Source organism: Ursus maritimus, unplaced genomic scaffold (assembly GCF_017311325.1).
Source record: "Ursus maritimus isolate PB19 unplaced genomic scaffold, ASM1731132v1 scaffold_19, whole genome shotgun sequence".
NCBI lineage: Eukaryota > Metazoa > Chordata > Mammalia > Carnivora > Ursidae > Ursus > Ursus maritimus.
This window is the reverse complement of record NW_024424341.1, coordinates 44575224-44593093: the sequence shown is the minus strand read 5'-3', so window position 1 is coordinate 44593093 and position 17870 is coordinate 44575224. Positions and strand designations below refer to the sequence as shown.

The 17870-nt window shown below is 51.6% G+C and overlaps 2 protein-coding genes across 2 annotated transcripts; both read left to right on the top strand.

The window, feature by feature from the left end:
• The first annotated feature begins 9373 nt into the window (after positions 1-9373).
• Positions 9374-12680, top strand: LOC103682568 (IgGFc-binding protein-like). The gene is made up of 3 exons (XM_008712230.2): positions 9374-9855; positions 12208-12497; positions 12632-12680. The coding sequence occupies exons 1-3, from the start codon at positions 9502-9504 to the stop codon at positions 12678-12680; spliced, it is 693 nt and encodes a 230-aa protein (XP_008710452.2). The 5' UTR covers positions 9374-9501.
• A 431-nt stretch (positions 12681-13111) lies between these two features.
• SDHAF1 (succinate dehydrogenase complex assembly factor 1) lies at positions 13112-14218 on the top strand. The gene has a single exon (XM_008712156.2). The coding sequence runs from the start codon at positions 13220-13222 to the stop codon at positions 13574-13576; it is 357 nt and encodes a 118-aa protein (XP_008710378.1). The 5' UTR covers positions 13112-13219; the 3' UTR covers positions 13577-14218.
• Positions 14219-17870: the final 3652 nt, after the last annotated feature.

Genomic DNA, 17870 nt, shown 5'->3' with positions numbered 1-17870 from the left:
GGGGGGGGGGGGTCGGGGCGGGAGTCCGCGATCTGGGCTTCATTCATAGTGCAGGTGTTAGTTGAGGACCTATTATGTGTCGTGCCCACGCTAATGATACACCACCAAACAAGACAGAGTCCTGCACACCCGATGGTTGGGAAAACAGATTTGATTTTATCCCTTAGCTAACATTTACAAAGCACTCATTCAATATCAGGTGCTGTGTTAAAATCGTTCCCCCTGGACCAGCAGCAGCTGCCCATACTCAGGGCTTGTTTACAATGCAAATTCTTGCCCTGCCCCAGACTTCCTGAACCAGAAACTCTGGAGTGGGACCCAGCAACCTGTTTTAACAAGCCCCTCCAGGCGACCTGGATGCAAGCCTGGGTCTGAGAACAAGTTTTACATGCTTTAAGTCACCTCACTCCACCTGCGAACTGCTCTAGGAGATAGGGACAATTGTCTGCCGCCTATAGTTGAGGACAGAGGCACTGAGAATTTTCCAGATCTCACAGCCAGTAGGTGGCAGAACTGGCCTTTCCACCTGGTTCCAGAATCCTCTCTCTGACACGCTATGCTATAGTTTCTCTCCCAACCATAATGTAAAAATAGTTCCAGTAGTAACATGAAAAGAACAGCTGACCTTACTGTGTACATACTCGGTGCTAAGCTCTCAATTCTCCCAAGAGCCCCATCAGGCAAGTACATTTTATGGATGAGGGAAACCAAAGCATAGATGGTTAAGGAATTTGCCCAGAGGGACACACACCTAGAAAATGACTTATTAGCTGGCACCTGAATATTTTGTTCATTTAACAATTTCTCATCAACTTCCAATTTCTCTGTCCATATGTATCCTCCATGATCTCATGGACTCTTGGCCCCACCTTGACTTATCATTGTGGTGTCAGTGTCTATCTCCTTCTGACCTCTTTCTGCCTCTAGGCTCAAATGTTCTTGGAGGGAATCTGTTTGGGTTGATCTTTACTTACAGACTGATGGCCACCTCCACCTCTGTCTGTCATGGTCATTTACCCAGCCCTGGCCCAACTAGCTGGTCATGGATACACAATGCGGCCACTGTATCAAGCAGGACTCTTAATGGCGATGTCAGAGTCCCAACTCAAACTGAAGGAAGAAAGAACAAATGATCTGGAGCACATCTACCCACGAAGACTGAGGGTGTTTCTATCCTCAGGCTTAGCCGGATTAAGAATTCTCAACCGCAGTTTTTAAAAAGTCCATTTTTCTCCTTCTCCATCTTATTCTTCCCTTCCATCCTCTCTCTGTTAGCTTTGTTTGAAAGCAGATTCTTCTCCTCTTGTGGTAGCAGCAAGGCTTTGGCAACTTCAGGCTGACAGTTCTACCAGCTTCAAAGCCTTTGCAAAAATGTAACACCCTTTTCCCAGCGGCCCCAGCAAAAGTCCCAGGGTCACTACCCACAGGCTTTACCTGTCCAGTTATTGTGATCCAGAGGAGGGAAGAATCCTCTGATTAGCCAGCCCTGGGTTCTGTACACATCCCTGGAACCTGGATGTGAAATCATCTCAGTCCATGTATTGAAAGTAAGGATGTGTAGTTGCTAAAAAGCAAGTGGAGGTATTATTATTAGAAGTGCAGAGAAGGCAAGAAAAGACATCCACCACTAGAATCCACTGACAGGTTCCTAATGGACCCAAACAAGTAGGATAGAAGGTGGGATGACTTGATGGTTCAAGTAACAGTCAACCCCTTCAGCTGGGGCTGGGACTGGGAGGGAAAACCCCATAAAAGACAAAGAGCAGGAAAGCCGTGTTAGTCGTATCTGGGATACATTCAAGTAGCTAGCTCACTGCATACATAGCATGCAGACACTGCTCAATCACTGCTGGTTGTTACTGCTGTCGAGGTTAATCTGAGGGGGAGGTATGCAATCTGAGGGTGCTGGGTCAGCAGAGGGGAGGCCCCTGGCTTGCCCGAGTCTGACAAGCCCCCTCTTCACAGCCATGCAGTGCCCCCCCCACAGCCACTACAGTCTGTGTGTGAACCCCTGCCCTGCGGCCTGTCCAGGTGTTCAGGAAGTGGTGCAGCTCCCCACTCCCTGCTCTGAGGGCTGCGAGTGTGAGGATGGATTCTTCCCGGCCGGGCGTGACTGTGTCCCTGTGGACCACTGTCCTTGCTTCCACAATGGCCAGTACTTCCCTGTGAGCATCCTATTGGGTCCTTGTTAGAGCTTCACTTGGGTCCCCCCACCTTTGCCTCGGATTTCCATGCACTTCCTTGTGTGGGTCTCATCTCAGAAGGTCTGGCTGTACCTTCCCTTCAATGCTACCTCCCTTTTCACCCTCCTTGCCTTCCTCCACAGCCTGGCCAGACTGTCCTCATCAAGAATTGCTCCTCCTCCTGTACCTGCCAACTAGGGGAGGGTGTGGCCTGTGTCCCCTTCAGCTGCCCTACGGAGGAGATCTGTGGCATCACAGATGGAGTCCTAGGCTGTCGATTGCAAGGTGCCCAGGGCTGTGGTCTGAGGGGTCAGAGATTGGGGCATGACTCCTAAGTCCTGGGAAGGAGAGGACTGGTTACCCAGGCCTCTGGGGCTCATAGGTGCCTGATCTTCTCTCTCCCCCACAGCCACCTCGGCCCCTGCTCCGAGCTCTGTGGCCCCACCACTGGTTTCCCCACCTTCCCCACCACTGCTCTCCAGCCCCAGTCCCCAGTGCCCAGAAAACGCCCGCTTTGTTCCATGTGGCTCTACATGCCCAGCCAGATGTGCCAACCCCGCAGCCCAAGAGCACTGTAGCCACCCCTGTGCTCCGACCTGCCAGTGCCTACCCGGCTACCTGCTGCTAGGGGGCCAATGCGTGCCCCGTGCCCACTGCTTCTGCTCCCTGCACCAAGGCCAGACTTTCTGGACAGACAACTGTACTCAGCAATGCCACTGTCCGACCGTTGGGGCCCTGGTAAGCCAGCTTCCCCAGTGTTGGCCTGGCAAGTGCCATGGTCACTGCAAGGCCTCCACAGGTGGCTGGTACCACTGCCTGTTAGCCCAGTCCCCACCCAGTCCCACTGTCCTGGAGAAGTCACTGGTCTGCACTGCCACTGGAGACTTCCACTTCCACACATTTGGAGGAACCCACTATGAATTCCCTGGCTCTTGTGTCTACCGCCTGGTGGGTCTCTGTGGCACAGCCCATGCCAACCTTGAGCCCTTCAGCCTGAATTTGACCCCACTGCTGCGGCCACGTGGCTGGACCAAGGCCCTGACCCTCTTAGCCTGTGGCCTGAGGCTGGACATGAGTCCAAAAGATCTCAACCACATCCGGGTGAGTTTTCAAAGGCTCCAGATCAACCTACTATCCCCTACCATCCCTACTACACACAGGTAAACTGTAGTGACCCCTCTTTTCCTAATGATACCCCCTTTATTCACTCTCTCACTGGTCCTCAAAGATTTCCTCCAGTTTCCTAGTGGCCCATTGACTTGCCTGTTGACCCCTTCCCACAGACTCTCTATTTGAGACTCCTATTACCCTTGAGTCTCCTATTACCTTCCCATTAACCCTCCACTGAGTCCTCAGTTGACTCCCCTTTAACCATAGACCCAGCCTTGAACTTCCCAATGACCTTCCCTTTCTCCCCTATGAATATCCCATAAACCCATCCATTACCCCTCCCCAATGGATCCTACTGCTGTTATATTGACTGGCCCATTAACCCTATTTACTGTCCTTTTGACCTCACCTCACACCCATAGATATGTACTGATCTACGGGTTAACCTTCCTAGTAGTCCACTGACTGGACCATTAATTCTATTTACATCTCTATGGATCTTCCCATTGAGCTTCCTATTGATATTGACTCCTCCTTTGAATTCCCAAGGCTTTCTATTATCCCAATTGTTCCTGTCTTTGATTCTCAGTCTCATACGCATTGAGCCTTCCCTAGACAGTTCCATTAAAATTCATTGACTCCACCCCCTATTACCCAACAGCTAAGTTTCCCCATTACCCAAAGCCACCTAAGCGTTCTCTTGATCCTCAGAACCCTTTGTATTTCTCTAGCCACTTCCTCCATTATCCCTCTTCTGATCCTCCCATTGATCCTTTACTGGCTCCTCCCTACTGCCTCCCTAATTATTCTTTTTAACCTTCGTTGATCTCCCATGGACCCCTCATTAACTCTTATCTAATCACTCTACCATTGACCCCCGCCCCATGGAATCCTTTACTGACCCTCCATTTAGCCTCCACTGATGCCCTATTGAATCTCCCTGTGATTCCTAACGACTATCGCTGTTAACCAATGTTCGGTTTGATCCTTCTCTGATCCTTCGTTGACATTTCCAAGAATTTCTCCTGACAGCACTATATCTCTTCCCCGCTGATCTCACCACCTGCATGTCCTTCCTGTAGGTGGACGGAATTCTGGAATCGCTACCCTTCTTTCACGGCCACTGCCTCCGTGCCTACTACCAAGGCCGCCAGCTCTGCGTAGAAACGGACTTCGGCCTCTCCCTGACCTACGACTGGGACAGCCTCGCACGTGTAACGCTGCGGAGGCCCTATGGACCCTATCTCTGTGGACTCTGTGGCCAATACGGCCCCAGCAGCCCCACCGTGCAGGTGCCCGACACCTGGAAGGTGGCAGAAGTGCCGGGCTGTGGCCCATTCTGCGGGCCTCTCTGTCCCGGCCCGTGCCCAGTGGCCAAACGCATTCAATTCGCTGGAGACGCGTATTGCGGGCTGCTGGGGGCAGCTGAGGGTCCCTTCGGGCCATGCTACGCCGCGCTGGACCCACTCCCGTTTATGGACAACTGCCTGGAAGACGTGTGTCGCCACTACGGCGCTCGTCACATCGTCTGCCGAGCCCTGGCCGCCTTCACCATCGCCTGTCAGGCTCTAGGCGTGCACCTGCGGCCCTGGAGGACGCCTGACTTCTGCCGTGAGTGCGCAGGGCTTAGCAGACATAGCGGGTGAAGCTCGGAAGAGCTTTGGGACACCAGAGGACGGACGCGGGAGGACCGATGGTGAAGTTAAGGACTGGGTGGGTGGAGCCAGGCGGGACTAGCCAAGGAGTTAGACCTGGAGGGGAAGCAGTTAATTAACGAGATCTCTCTGTCTTTTGTGCCTGTCTCATTCTCACTGTCTCTCTCTCTCGCCGCTGCTTCTCTGTGCCTGTCTCTACCTCGTGTTTCCGTTCTGTGTTCCCCGTTCTCTCTCCCCGCCGTGTTGCTCTCCCCCGCCCCCGGCCCCCCATCCTCCGTCTCCATCTTCTCGTCTGTTCCTCTCTTCCGGCTTACCCCTTTCTCTGGCCCTCGCGATTTCTTCCCCGCGTCCCTCTATGTCTTTCCCGTCGCTCTGACCCTCCCACCCCCGCGGCTCTCCCCAGCCTTGCGGTGTCCGCCGCACTCGCACTACGAGCTGTGCGGCCCGTGCTGCCCAGCCACGTGCGCGGGCAGACAGAGCTGCTCCGGTCGCGACGCCAGCGGCAGCCGCTGCTGCGAGGACTGCGTGTGCGACGCCGGCTTCGTGCTAAGCGGCGCCGCCTGCGTGCCGGCGGCCAAGTGCGGCTGCTTCCGCGCCGGCCGCTACCGCGCTTTGGCGGCCGTGTGGTACCCCGGGCCCGGCTGCGCGCGCCGCTGCCGCTGCGGCCCGGCGGCGCGGGTGGCTCCGGCCCGCGGCGTGCGGCCCGGGCGGTGTGCGGCCTGCACGGAGGTGAGAGGCAGTGCCTGCCGGCAAGCCGCGACCACTGCGCCCTCGCCGGGCCCGCGCACGTGCTCGCCTTCGATGGCCGCGTGCTCACGCTGCCCTCGCCAGCGTCCTTCCCTTCTGAGCGCTGCCTCCACGTGCTGGCTCGCACTGCAAGCCAGGGGCCCTGTCCCTTCAGCCTAGACGCGGCCCTTGATGGCACGGGGCTGCTCAGCCTGCGCCTCAACATCTCCGGGCACTACCTGCAGCTAGACCGCACCCTTGCCGGCGTCATCACGGTATGCGTCCTCTGGACTGGGCCCACTCCCCGCCCTCTTCCTCCTGGAAGTGCCTCAGTGTCCCCCACCATATGTAAAATGGGCGTGTCTGCCCCTCAAGGCTTAAGAGGCGGTGCAAGTATGTGACAAGGTAGAAGCATTGCCTGGAACACAGTAACGGCTCACTGAAGCGTATCTGTTAGGTATGCATTATCACCTCCTACCCAGAATCGGAGACAATCAACCATTCAGTATTATTTCAGTAAATTATATGGTGGTCCAGGAAAGCCCTGGAGGATTTGATGGTGAGCAAGTCCTGGGAGAGCTCACATTCCTCCAGGGAAAGCTCACATTCCTCCAGGGAAACAAATGATAAGTTAATAAATAAGTAAAATAAGTAGTACATCCGGTGATGGGTATAAAGCAAAATAAAACAAGGAAGAGAAAGAGTACAAGAACAGAGTAACGAGGTTTAGAATTCTAAATAAGGTGATGAGGAAGACCCCACTGAGAAAGTAACATTTGAGTCAAGATCTGAAGGAGGTAAGGGAGGGGTCCACGTGGATATCTGGGAAGGAGCAAACCAGGCAGAGGGAATGTGAAGTGCAAAGGTCAGGGAAATGGCACGCGAGCAGGCTCAGCCTTCACAGCCCCAATCCTGACCCCTTTCCTCCTCCACAGGTGGATGGTGAGCACTGCCGGCTGCCCTGGGTATTGGCAGAGGGCAGGGCCTGGGCCACAGTGGAGGGCCGCTATGTGGTGGTGTACACGGCCTGTGGGCTACATCTCATGTATGACTGGGGCAGCCAGGTGCACCTAACTGTGCCTTCCACCTTCCACGGCCAGCTGGTGGGGATCTGTGGGGCCTTTGGTGGCAAACTTGGCCCCCTTGACCTGCCTCTAGACCAAAGATCATGGCCCAAGGGCCTGGTCACTAACCCCTGCCCACTGCCCCAGCCCAATCTTGACTTTAGCATCAGCTGCCCCACGCAACTTGCCCAGATCGTGAATGCTTCCAAACTGTGTAGACTTCTACAGGCACCAGATGGTCCCTTTGGCCGCTGCCTGGGCCATATCAGTGCCAAGCCTTTCCTCAGGATATGCCTACAAGACAGATGTCATACCCATGGCCAGCACCCTGGTCTCTGTGATGCCCTCACAGCCTATACTGCAGCCTGTCAGGAAGCTGGAATCCCTGTGAAGCTCTGGAGGGGCCCCAAGCTTTGCCGTGAGTGCCCTGGCTGGGTCTGGAATGCATCTGGGGCAGGTTGCAGGCAGCAGGAAGAGCCCCTCTTGATGGGGATCACAGAAGCCCGGACATAGATGGAATTGGCTAAGTAGAGGGGGGGGGAAGGGCATCCAAGGGAAAGAGAACTGTAATTGCAAAGATGTGAAGGTTGGGAAATATCAATGGGAAGCTAGCCTGACTGGGGCAAGAGACAACAGGATTGGAGAGGGAAACTTGAATCCTAAGCAGTGGCCCTTGCCGTCCACCTGCAGCCCTGACTTGTCCACCCCGAAGCCACTACAGCATCTGCGCACGGACCTGTGATGGGGGCTGTGTCCAGCCTACCAGCCCTGCACACTGTTCTACCCAATGCTATGAGGGCTGTGAGTGTGACCCTGGACTCATTTTTGATGGCACAGACTGTGTGTCTCAGGAGCACTGCGGCTGCTTTCACAGTGGACGCTACATCCCTGTAAGAGAGGTCCCCTGGCATGGGCGGGTGTGTGCAAAGTTTCCCATATCTCATCATAAGATGTTTCCTGGACCACACTATATATAGGTCAGCATTTGCAGTTGTAAATGACAGAAAATGATGCCAAGTATCTTAAATACAACAAGGATATATCTACCTCTAAGTGTTTAAATTTGAGGCCTTCAGGTATGGCTGGATTCAGGGGCTTAAATGATGTCACTAGGACTCAAGTTTCTTTCTGTCTTTCATCCCTGCTTTTTCCTTTTTCCTTTTTCTGTGTTGGCTTCTATATGAAGTAGGCTCTAGGTCCAAATGCTACAACAGAGGCTCAAAATTGCTGTGGCTTAAACTCGATAGAAGCTTATTTCTCTAATGAACAGTCCAAGAATAACCAGTTTGGTTCCTCCAAGTCAGGGACACAGGCTTCTTCTATCATGTGGTTCTGCCTCCCCTGTGGTATTGCAATCATCTGCTCCCCACCACATCTACATTCATACAAGTTGGCCAGGAAAACAGGGGACAGGGAGGTCAGTCCTCCTCTCTATAAGGGCATAACCCAGAAGTAGGACACATCACTTCTGTTCATATCCCATTGGCCAGAACTTCACAGAAGGACCCCATCTGGCTGCAGAGGAGGCTGGAAGATGTATCTTTAGCTGGGTGGCCGTGAGTGCAGCTATAAATTCTAATTCTGGGAAAGAAATGGAGAATGGATATTTGAAGACATGCATAGCCTCATTCTCCAACCACTTCTGTATGTAGGGCATGGTGGTCTCCTGCTCCCAGTTTATTAAGTACATTTAGCCATCTCAGTGGGAAGACAGCCTTCTCTCTCAATAGTTACAGCAGAAGTCTAAGTGCTGACTCCTATTGTTCCAGTTAGGTCATTTGCCCATCCCTAAGCCAATCACGGAAGCCAGGAGATGGGGTGCTCTGATTTGTCTCTGATTGGCCAGGCCTGGGGCATGTGCCCAGAGCTGAAGCCAGAGAGTAGGTATACCACCTGGGAAACCCCACAGACTGAAAGTGGGGCTAGTTCCCCGAAAAAAGTGGAAGGCTGTTACCAGAAGACCATGGATGGACCCTCAGCAGGCAAAGTGCTCTCTTAAAGGTTTTGCAGCTCTTGGAGTCCATTCAGAAGTAAAGAAAGGAGCCCCAAGATGGCTGACATAGTTGTCTTGGAGATTGGTGGCCACTGGATAGGTAAAAACATGAATGTTTAAAACCCAGACCAAGCCTGGAAATGAAGAGATGCCCACACCGGGAGGAACAGGGCATAAGAGCTGATGCATCTGCCATTGCACGTCCACTGCACACCAGCCCTGACACTAGCCACACATCAACATTTGCAGAGAGCTCTTAAGGCTTTTCACACACCGACGAAAAGCAAGGGGGGTTGTCCTAGGTTAAAAGAGACTTAAAAACCACAATAGCCAAAGGCAGTACACAAAGCTTGGTTAGATCCTAATTCAAAAAATATCGTTAATAGATATTTGGAGAGACAACTGGAGAACTCATCAAACGTTTTTATTTTTGCGCATCTCATAGAGAAAAAAATATCTCAATGGATTTTTAACTTGTATTGTCTTATTAGGAGGTTGAGCATCTTTTCAAACGCCTAAGAAACATTCATATTTCTTTTCCTATTAACTTTCTGAATAGCCTCTGCCCATGTTTTCATATTGACTTATTGGTCTCTTTTTAAATTTTTAGGAACTCTTTATATATGAGGGAACTTAGTCGTTCATGATATGTTTTACACATACCCTTTGTTGTTTGTTGATACTCATAAGTTTTTTGAATCCAATTTTGAGTCTTTCTGTCTCTGCAGGTTGGGGAGGCACTGCTCCTACCTGGCTGCCAGGAACACTGTATGTGCTTGCGTGGTCAAGGCCTCCAGTGCCGGCCCTTTTCCTGCCCACAGGGCACAGGCTGCGTCTTGGATGGGGGTGTGCGGTACTGTGAAGCTGGGCAGGGTGCTACGTGCCACCTAGAGCCGGGGGGCCTCTTCACCACTTTTGATGGCTTCAGTGGACTCACACCCATGCCTGTTATGTCCTGTGCCTATGAGCTAGCCACATTGGTGGGTTCCAGGCCTGAGGATCCTGACTGGTTCCATGTCATTGCTGACTTCCTGCCCTGTCCTGGCTGCACTGCTCTCAAACCACGAGTGATCATCGGCTTCAGGGATGGCTGTGCAGCTGTGGGAACCAATCAGGAAATATGGGTAAGGGACTTCCTCAATTCTAACCAAGACTCTTTTGTAACCTGGCACTGATCCCTGGGGCCTTTTGATCCCTCATTGGCCTTCCATAGCCTTTTAACATAGAACTGTCCCATCACCCTGATCTCACATTGACCTCCATTGGCTAAATGTCCTTGTCCTGATCTCCCATGACCCGCTAGACCCCACAGAAACTTCACCTTGGACTTCTCAGGACCCACTAACTCCAGCTGATTTGAGTGATCAGAGCTCTAATAGGGGAGGCCTAGGCAGAGTGATCAGGGCTGGAATGGGGGAAGCACAGGGAAACAGTGGAAGTCCAGAGGAGGTACCCTCAGTTTAGAAGACCAGTGAAGGCTTTCTGGAGAAAGTGACAAATGAGTGAGATCTGATGTTAAGCTGGGGAAGACAGCAGGGAGGAGTGTTGAAGAACAAGGCCAGGGAAAAGGAGGGACCATATTTGGGGAATAGTGGTAAAAATCAGCTACTGAGTTTAAAATAGCCCACTAAATGCCTTCGACTTAGGGCCAAGGAGGTTGTTAGTGACTTGAGAACTCACAGCAGGGGGATGCCTCGGCGGCTCATTTGGTTAAGTGTCTGCCTTGGGCTGAGGTCATGATCCCGGGGTCCTGGGATCGAGTCCCACATCGGGCTCCCTACTCAGTGGGGAGCCTGCTTCTCCCTATGCCTCTGCCCCTCTCTCTGTCCCTCATGAATAAATAAATAAAATCTTTAAAAAAAAAAAAAAGGAAATCACAGCAGTGGGGGCAGCTCCTGGATTGCAGGTTTGAGGAATAGCAGGAATAGACACATCTCTTGACAAGTTGTACATGCAAACTCCCCTTGTCAAACAGAGGAGAATAGAGCTAAGCCAGGAAGAGGCAGAGGGCAAGGGCATCGTAGAACTGATTTACTACTAGGATTTTGTGATGGGAGAAACTCAGGGATGTTCAAATGCTGATGGGAAGAAGCCAGACAAGGAGAGCTTGGAAATCCAGCAGAGAGAGATGCCAGGGTGGAGGACACCTGGCTCTCCTAAGGAACACGGAAGCAGGGGAGCAGCAGAATTGGAATCTGGGCAGGCAAAGTGGATAGTATTTATTAAGAGGAAAACAAACCTGAAACCCCATGCTGAGAAAAAGAACACAGCTGTGCGGTGGAGGCCAACTGTAAGTGGGAGGATGGTCCAGCAAGAGAACAGCCGGGGTATCTGCCACAAGCTGGTGGGTAAGCTAAGCCAGAGCTTTGGTTAAATGGTCAAGAGACCCTGTGTGTCTTCTAAACTCCTAATGTAACTATGGGCAAGTGAGTGACTCAACCTGTCTATACCTCAGTTTGCTCACCCACAAAAAGTGGTGATAATAATAATACTCACCACATAGGGTAGCTGTGAGGATTCCAGCAAAGTGGGTGGCATATACTAAGGGCTCAGTAAGTAGAAGCTGTGACTGCTCTTTGGGGCTCCTGGGTGGCTCAGTCAGAAGAGCTTGAAACTCTTGATCTTGAGGTCATGAGTTTGAGCCCCATGTTGGGTGTGGAGATTACTTACAAGTAAATCTAAACCCCTTTTTAAAAAGCTGTGATTGCTCTTGGAACCGATTTTATATTATTAATGGAGAGAGTACGTATAGGAGAATGGTTAAGAACACAGGTCATGAAATCAGACCCCTTTGGTTCAAAACTGGCCGTGCCACTTACCAGCTATGTGAACCTAAGCAAGCTATGTTACTTCTCTGGGCCTCAGTTTCCTAATGAGTAAAAGAAAAGAGGGATATAGGCATATAGTACTGATCTACCTTGTCAGAGTGTTAGAATTTAATATCATCTAAATAATATCATTAATTACATATAATAATATAAATTAGGTCACAATATAAGATATCAATTGCATCATATACTGCAATATATTGTCATACATTCTTATAAAATAAATAACCACATATTAGAGCACTTGGAATAGTGCCTGGCACAGAGTATGTGTAAACAGTTATTAGATTATGAAGACACAGGTGAGAGAGATGCGACAGGTTCCAAAGGCTCTTTGTTCTCTAGAGCTCCCTTTTAGGAAAGAGTTTATTTTGGAAAATTTCAAGCCTCACAGTAGAGAGTGGTGTTAATGAAACCCTGTTACAGTTAGAAATATTTTGCCATTCTTGCTTTCATCTTTTCCTCCCACTCTTTTTGCTTTGTTCGTGCTGGAGGATTTTAAAGCAAATCCCAGACCTTATTCCTCTAGCGAAGACCTGGATATGCGTTTCTGATAGAGACACGCGGCAGGATTCACAGTGGTTTCTGAGCCGCACCTTGGGATTCAAACCCTAATCCCCGCTCCTGATCCGCCTCTCCTCTCTGCAGGTGAACGGACAACTGGCGCGGCTTCCAGCCCAAGTATGCAGGGGCGTGGTCGCACGCTGGGCTGAGGGCTCCCGGGTTGTCATCGAGCGGTCCCCCACCCTGCGAGTGCTGGTGGGGCCCGAGGGGGCCGTGGCCCTACGGGCCTCCCCCGCGCTCCGAGGACGCCTACGAGCAGCCTGCGGGGACTACAACGGAATTGCGGCCGACGACCTGATACTCCCAGGAGGACTCCGGGGTGCCAGCCTAACCGATGTGTTCCAGGCGTGCCGGGCTCGGGGCTTCAACAACTGGTCAGGACCTTCCCTTCTCCTGCCCCCGTACTTGACTCATATCGGCAGAGGGCGCGATCAACGCAACTCTGTGCGCCCCAGGCTGCCTTTGGGCACTTGGATCTCACACCCCGTCTCTAATGGTCTTTCCACAGCACTGAGAAGCTTGTTATTCCAGCCATGACACAACACTTCACCACCTGACGCCGTCCTTCTCTGTGTCCCCATGCCTGGGACCTCCCTGTGCACACCTGCCCTAGGGATAGGAGCCCACGGACCTCCCCGAGATTGTTTTAATAAATAACTTATGACCAAACCTGCTTGTGCCTGTATCTTCTTCCCAGTACCCCCACGACCAGGGGGACACAAAGGTCCCAACCTCTAGTTCCCCCGTCTCCCAGGACCCCAGGAGTTAGGTCGGGATCCTGTCCCCTTCCGACCCAAAATCTGAATGGGAGCGCCTGCGCCGCCCCCCCCCTCCCCGCGCCGTGTTCCGAGACCTGCAGTCCTCTCAAGGACACAGCCTCCTTGTCCCGCAGGCCTGTGAAGCAGCAGCTCCGCCCCTGAGCCGCAACATTGTGACGTAATTGCATCGACAGCCAATGGGACAACAAAGCAGGAGGCGGAAGTTTTGGAGTGCGCGGGCCGGAAGTTCCCGTTGCCTTGCACAGCCACTTCAAAGGTGCCGCTGCGCGACTGTTCGTGGGACATTGCCTGCGTGTGCCCGCGGCCTAGCTGCTACCATGAGCCGGCCCAGCCGGCTGCAGAGGCAAGTTTTGAGCTTGTACCGTGAGCTGCTGCGCGCCGGCCGCGGGAAGCCGGGCGCCGAGGCGCGGGTGCGGGCCGAGTTTCGGCAACACGCCTCCTTGCCACGCTCCGACGTGCTGCGTATCGAGTACCTGTACCGCCGCGGGCGGCGCCAGCTGCAGCTGCTGCGCTCCGGCCACGCCACGGCCATGGGTGCCTTCGTGCGCCCGCGGGGTCCAACCGAGGAGTCCAGAGGCGCGGGGGCCGCAGGGACCCAGCCTGACAATGGTGATGGTCCGAGGAATACGTTCGATAGCATGGGGACACCAGAGACCACTACCGATGGGCGGTGACAGGCAGAGGAGCTCACCCGGTAGCACAGGGGAACCGAGGGCCCGCCTGACTGCGTGGGGGGTCCGAGGAACCCGCCTGATAGAGGGTGAGATGTCTTGAGAAGACGAGCTGGATGAATTGGGGGAATCGGAGAGCCCTCCTAGCAACGTGGGGTCCTCGAGACCCCCAGGATGGATGCTGAGAGATGCCCGACCTTGCCCGATCCATGATAACGGGTCGAACTCTCCCCGTGAGGATTTGGGGTGGCTTGGTTGCCGGCTGGCTGAACTGTGTCTAGCTGAGAGCTACTTACCCGAAAGCATGGGGAACCAGGACGCCCGCCATCGGACAGAAAGAGACACCCTTCTCTTGACCCTGGGCTCCCCTGTCTTGTATTTAACTCTGAGAAGAGCAGACTTTTTGCTGAGAAGTTTGGGAAGATATCCTGATGGTGAGAAGCCCCGAATCCCCCCTTCGGAAAACTTTCTTCCCGTTAATTGCGGCAGACTAGGACCTGGGAGGAAGGGGCTGGGGTATCTTACCCCATCTGATCAACTAAAGATCCCTCAAGACCTGTACTTGATGATTCTAAGGGGGAACCCTGACTCCTGCGCCCTTCTCCCAGGACTGTTGAACAAAAGGAATAAAATTGGGGATGTGATTACTTCCCTGTTGGTGGTCTTAAAGATTTTGCATGTTTGGGGATTTTTGAAAAGGCCCTCACACACCAAGAAGTGACCCTCTAGGAGGTCTCTTCCACGCTGGAGCCCTCTAGACTAGCAGATTGGTTGAAACAGCCTAGTTCTTACACCTGGGCAGATCCTTGGGACCCACCCTGATTTGACACCAAAGAAACCCCAGTTGACTCCTTCATAGAAGGTAGTGAGGTAGAAGAGAAAATGGTGGAGCTGAGGAGGCCTGGCTGGTAACCCCTGAGGCAGTACTGGGGACCTCAAACATGGCTAAAGAGTCCAGCCTCGGCTACAGGTGAGGATTTTTGTCAGCAAAGCCCAGGGGTCGGGAAGGAGAGATGGACCCATAGACCCCAGGCATACCTCCTCCCATATCCATGTATTGAACTTCCCTAGACATTCTCTGGGGTACTGCATTTTGCAGCACTGAACTGTATTTGCACCCATGTCGGTTACATAAGTGGAAAGCAGATGAATTCGCAAATGCTGTTGGGAAGAGGAGGACAGCCTTAGGAAAGGAGCCCAGACCTCCGACAAAGAGAGGATAGAAGAAGGGAAACATGACTCTGCCCTAATACCCATGCAGGTGCACAAAGAGTTAAAAAGTGGAGTTGAAATTTGAAGAATGATAAGGAGTTTACCGGATGGTAGGGTTAGGCTTCTAAGCGGGAAGACCAGTGTGGGCAAAGGCCTGGTGGGGGGCAAAGGGGAGAAATGCAGGATTCCAGCTGGGCCCTGGAGTGCCCCAGAGCACAGGCTATGTGGCTTGTACACATGGCTTCTACTTCAGCTATCTTAGGTTGCTCAGCTCTCTTCAGCCTCAGTTGTTTTTTGTTTTTGCTTTTTTTTTTTTTTTCCCCTCCATCAAGGTGTTCCTGTTAATCCTGGCCTCACTCCATCTCAATAAAAGCCAAAGTCTTAAAATTGGCTGTGGGGGCCTACTCATCCAGCCCCATAGCACTGACCTCTCCCTTTTGCTCACTCCTGGCTTCAAGAATTTGAGTCCTTAGAAGCTCCAGAATGGGAGTTTCTGGCAGGACTGTAGGCAGTGAGCAAGTTCCTGCTGAGGCTGGACAACCTAGGTCAGGAGGGGAGACATTCCACCCAGGCATTACAGATGAATAGAGTTCGTGTGGTAGAGAGAATGAGGGAGGGGAGGGCCTGATTTGAGGGAGGAGGTTGTAGGTCATTGGTGATGAAGAGCATGGACTGTGGAAATGCTGTGCCTGGTTTTGGATCCTAACTCCCAACATAGTAATTACTAATTATATGATCATGGGCCTGTGATTTAACCTCTTTGTTCCGCAGTATCCTTATCTGTGAAATGGCCATCATAATAGGGCCTGCCTTATATGCCTCTTAGGATACAGTGGATTAAATACGTGGCGTGGCAGCAGATGGTACCCCAACTCCGTGACCCTGTCCCCTGCTTGGGTCCACTTGGAGCTGAAGAAAAGGGTTCCCAGGAGACGGCCAGCTTCCTGCCCTGAGCCTCTGTGTCTGCTCCTTTGCATGAGGGCTTTCTGGGAGTTATGGTACATGGGTTAACACCCTCGGGGGCACTTCTCAGCCTGTCGGGGGACAGCAGTCACTGAATGAGTGCACCAGCCTGCCTGTTGTCTGGTGGGACAATTACAATGTCTGTTCCACAGGGTGCCTCAGAGGTCCCCTAGGGGACTGAGCCCCAGTTGCCCACAGCGGTTACCACAACATAAGCACCGTTTTTGGCATGCCCCCTAGCCTGTCTCACTCTCCCTACTCCCTGACTCCTGTCTTATGGGATCTTGTCCCAAATAAACCTCCCCCAAGTCCTTGGCTCAGAGTGCACCAATATTTACACATGGTTGATCTCTGCGTTTGTGTTGTGATTTTTAGTCTGCTAAGGCACAGGATCAGTGCTTCTCACCCCCCTGGCCCTGTCAAACAGGAATCTCCTGACCTAAGAAAATTGCTGTAAAGGACTTACGGGGCTTGGAGTAATTTGTAGTATGTATTGTGGGTTAGTAACAGAATTGAATGGAGTAGTTGAATTTCCAGATTCTGATAACTACTCTAGTGTAAGAGAATGCCCTTGTTCTTAAGAACTATACCCAAAGTATTTAGGAGTAAGGCTTATCATGTCTACAGTCTACTCTCAAATGGCTTCAGAATGTATGCACATATATAACTATATTAGCAAGAGTGTGAATGGTGAAGCACATGGGGTAAAATGTTACCATTTGTTGAGTCTGGGTAAAGGGGCCTATGGGAATTTGTGGTACTAGTCTTAAAACTTTTCAGTAATGTGAAACAAAGTTAAAAAACCCAAAAAGTCAGTGGTCATTTATATTTGGGCACCAGAGATCTTTACACACTGGGCACATTTTTATAAGAAACTCGAAAACAGTAAAGCCTGTATTTTCGAGACTTTATAAAATTTTTTTAAAGGATTTTATGTATTTGGGAGAGAGAGCACAAGGGGGGTGGGTGGTAGTGGTGCAGAAGTAGAGGGATAAGCAGACTCCTCATTGAGCAGGGAGCTTAATTCCAGGACCCCAGGATCATGACCTGAGCCCAAGGCAGATGCTTAACTGACTGAGTCACTCAGGCGCCCCTTTAAAAATTCTATGCATAGCTTCACAGATATAGCAAGCAATTAAACTTACATTTCTGGATTTTTGACCTTTGGGAAAATAATATCTGGTCTCCCTTACAGATTCTGATCTCCACCCAATTGGGAATGACAGTTCACTAGAATATGTTCTTGTTTTGGGTCACAAATGCAGCTGTCCCAAGGGGCCAAGCCAGTGACCAGGTGCATGAGGTGATCTAGTGGGGCCTTAGGACATCTGGGAAACTCACAGTACCTGATGAGGAGCCAGTAGCCACACCAGCAAGTTATCACCACTTTTTTTTTTTTTTTTAAGTAATTGCTACTCAAACTTAAAACCCCAAGATTAAGAGTCACATGCTCTACGGACTGAGCCAGCTAGGTGCCCCACGTTACCACCACTCTTGCTGAGCTCCCTCCCTCAGTAAGCATTGGACAATCCTGGACATGAATGATGTGGAGGAATGACTAGGATTTTCTTGACAGCGTTAAAGTATTGTGATTCGATTTTAAAACAGTTCTGATCTGGAGATACTCCATGAATTGCTCATGAGTGAAAGGATAGGATGTCTAGGATTGGCTTCAAAGTAATCTAGGGAGAGGGGAGTGAGTGCCTGGGAGGATTAAATGGGATTAGCTCTGAGTTGATAATGACTGGAGCTGGTGATGAATCTAGGAGAACTTGTAATGCTGTCCCATCTCCTTTTGTACAAGTTCAAAAAGTATCAGAATTGAAGTTGGGAAAACAAACTCTATTGGTCCCCAGCCTAACTCAGATCAGAAGTCCTCACCCTGGTCCACAAGGCCTTGGCTGATCTGGCCCCATCACCTCTCTCACCTCACCTCCTTCCATGTTCCCCCTCCACCACTCATGCTCCAGCCATATTGGACTTCCCTCTTGCCAGGCACACTTCTACCTCAGGGCCTTTGCACTTTCCCCCTCTACCTGGAATGCTCTTCTCTGGGTCTGCCACTGTCCAGTATGGTAACAGGGAGCAACCTGAGATTTGAGTATTTGAAATGTGATTGGGG

Bases quoted from the DNA above. Each gene is read 5' to 3' on its own strand.
- LOC103682568 (XM_008712230.2), top strand. From the start codon at position 9,502: ATGTGCTTGCGTGGTCAAGGCCTCCAGTGCCGGCCCTTTTCCTGCCCA. The intron at 9,856-12,207 runs GTAAGGGACTTC...TCCTCTCTGCAG, and splicing joins GAACCAATCAGGAAATATGG to GTGAACGGACAACTGGCGCG. The intron at 12,498-12,631 runs GTCAGGACCTTC...GTCTTTCCACAG, and splicing joins GCTCGGGGCTTCAACAACTG to CACTGAGAAGCTTGTTATTC.
- SDHAF1 (XM_008712156.2), top strand. From the start codon at position 13,220: ATGAGCCGGCCCAGCCGGCTGCAGAGGCAAGTTTTGAGCTTGTACCGT.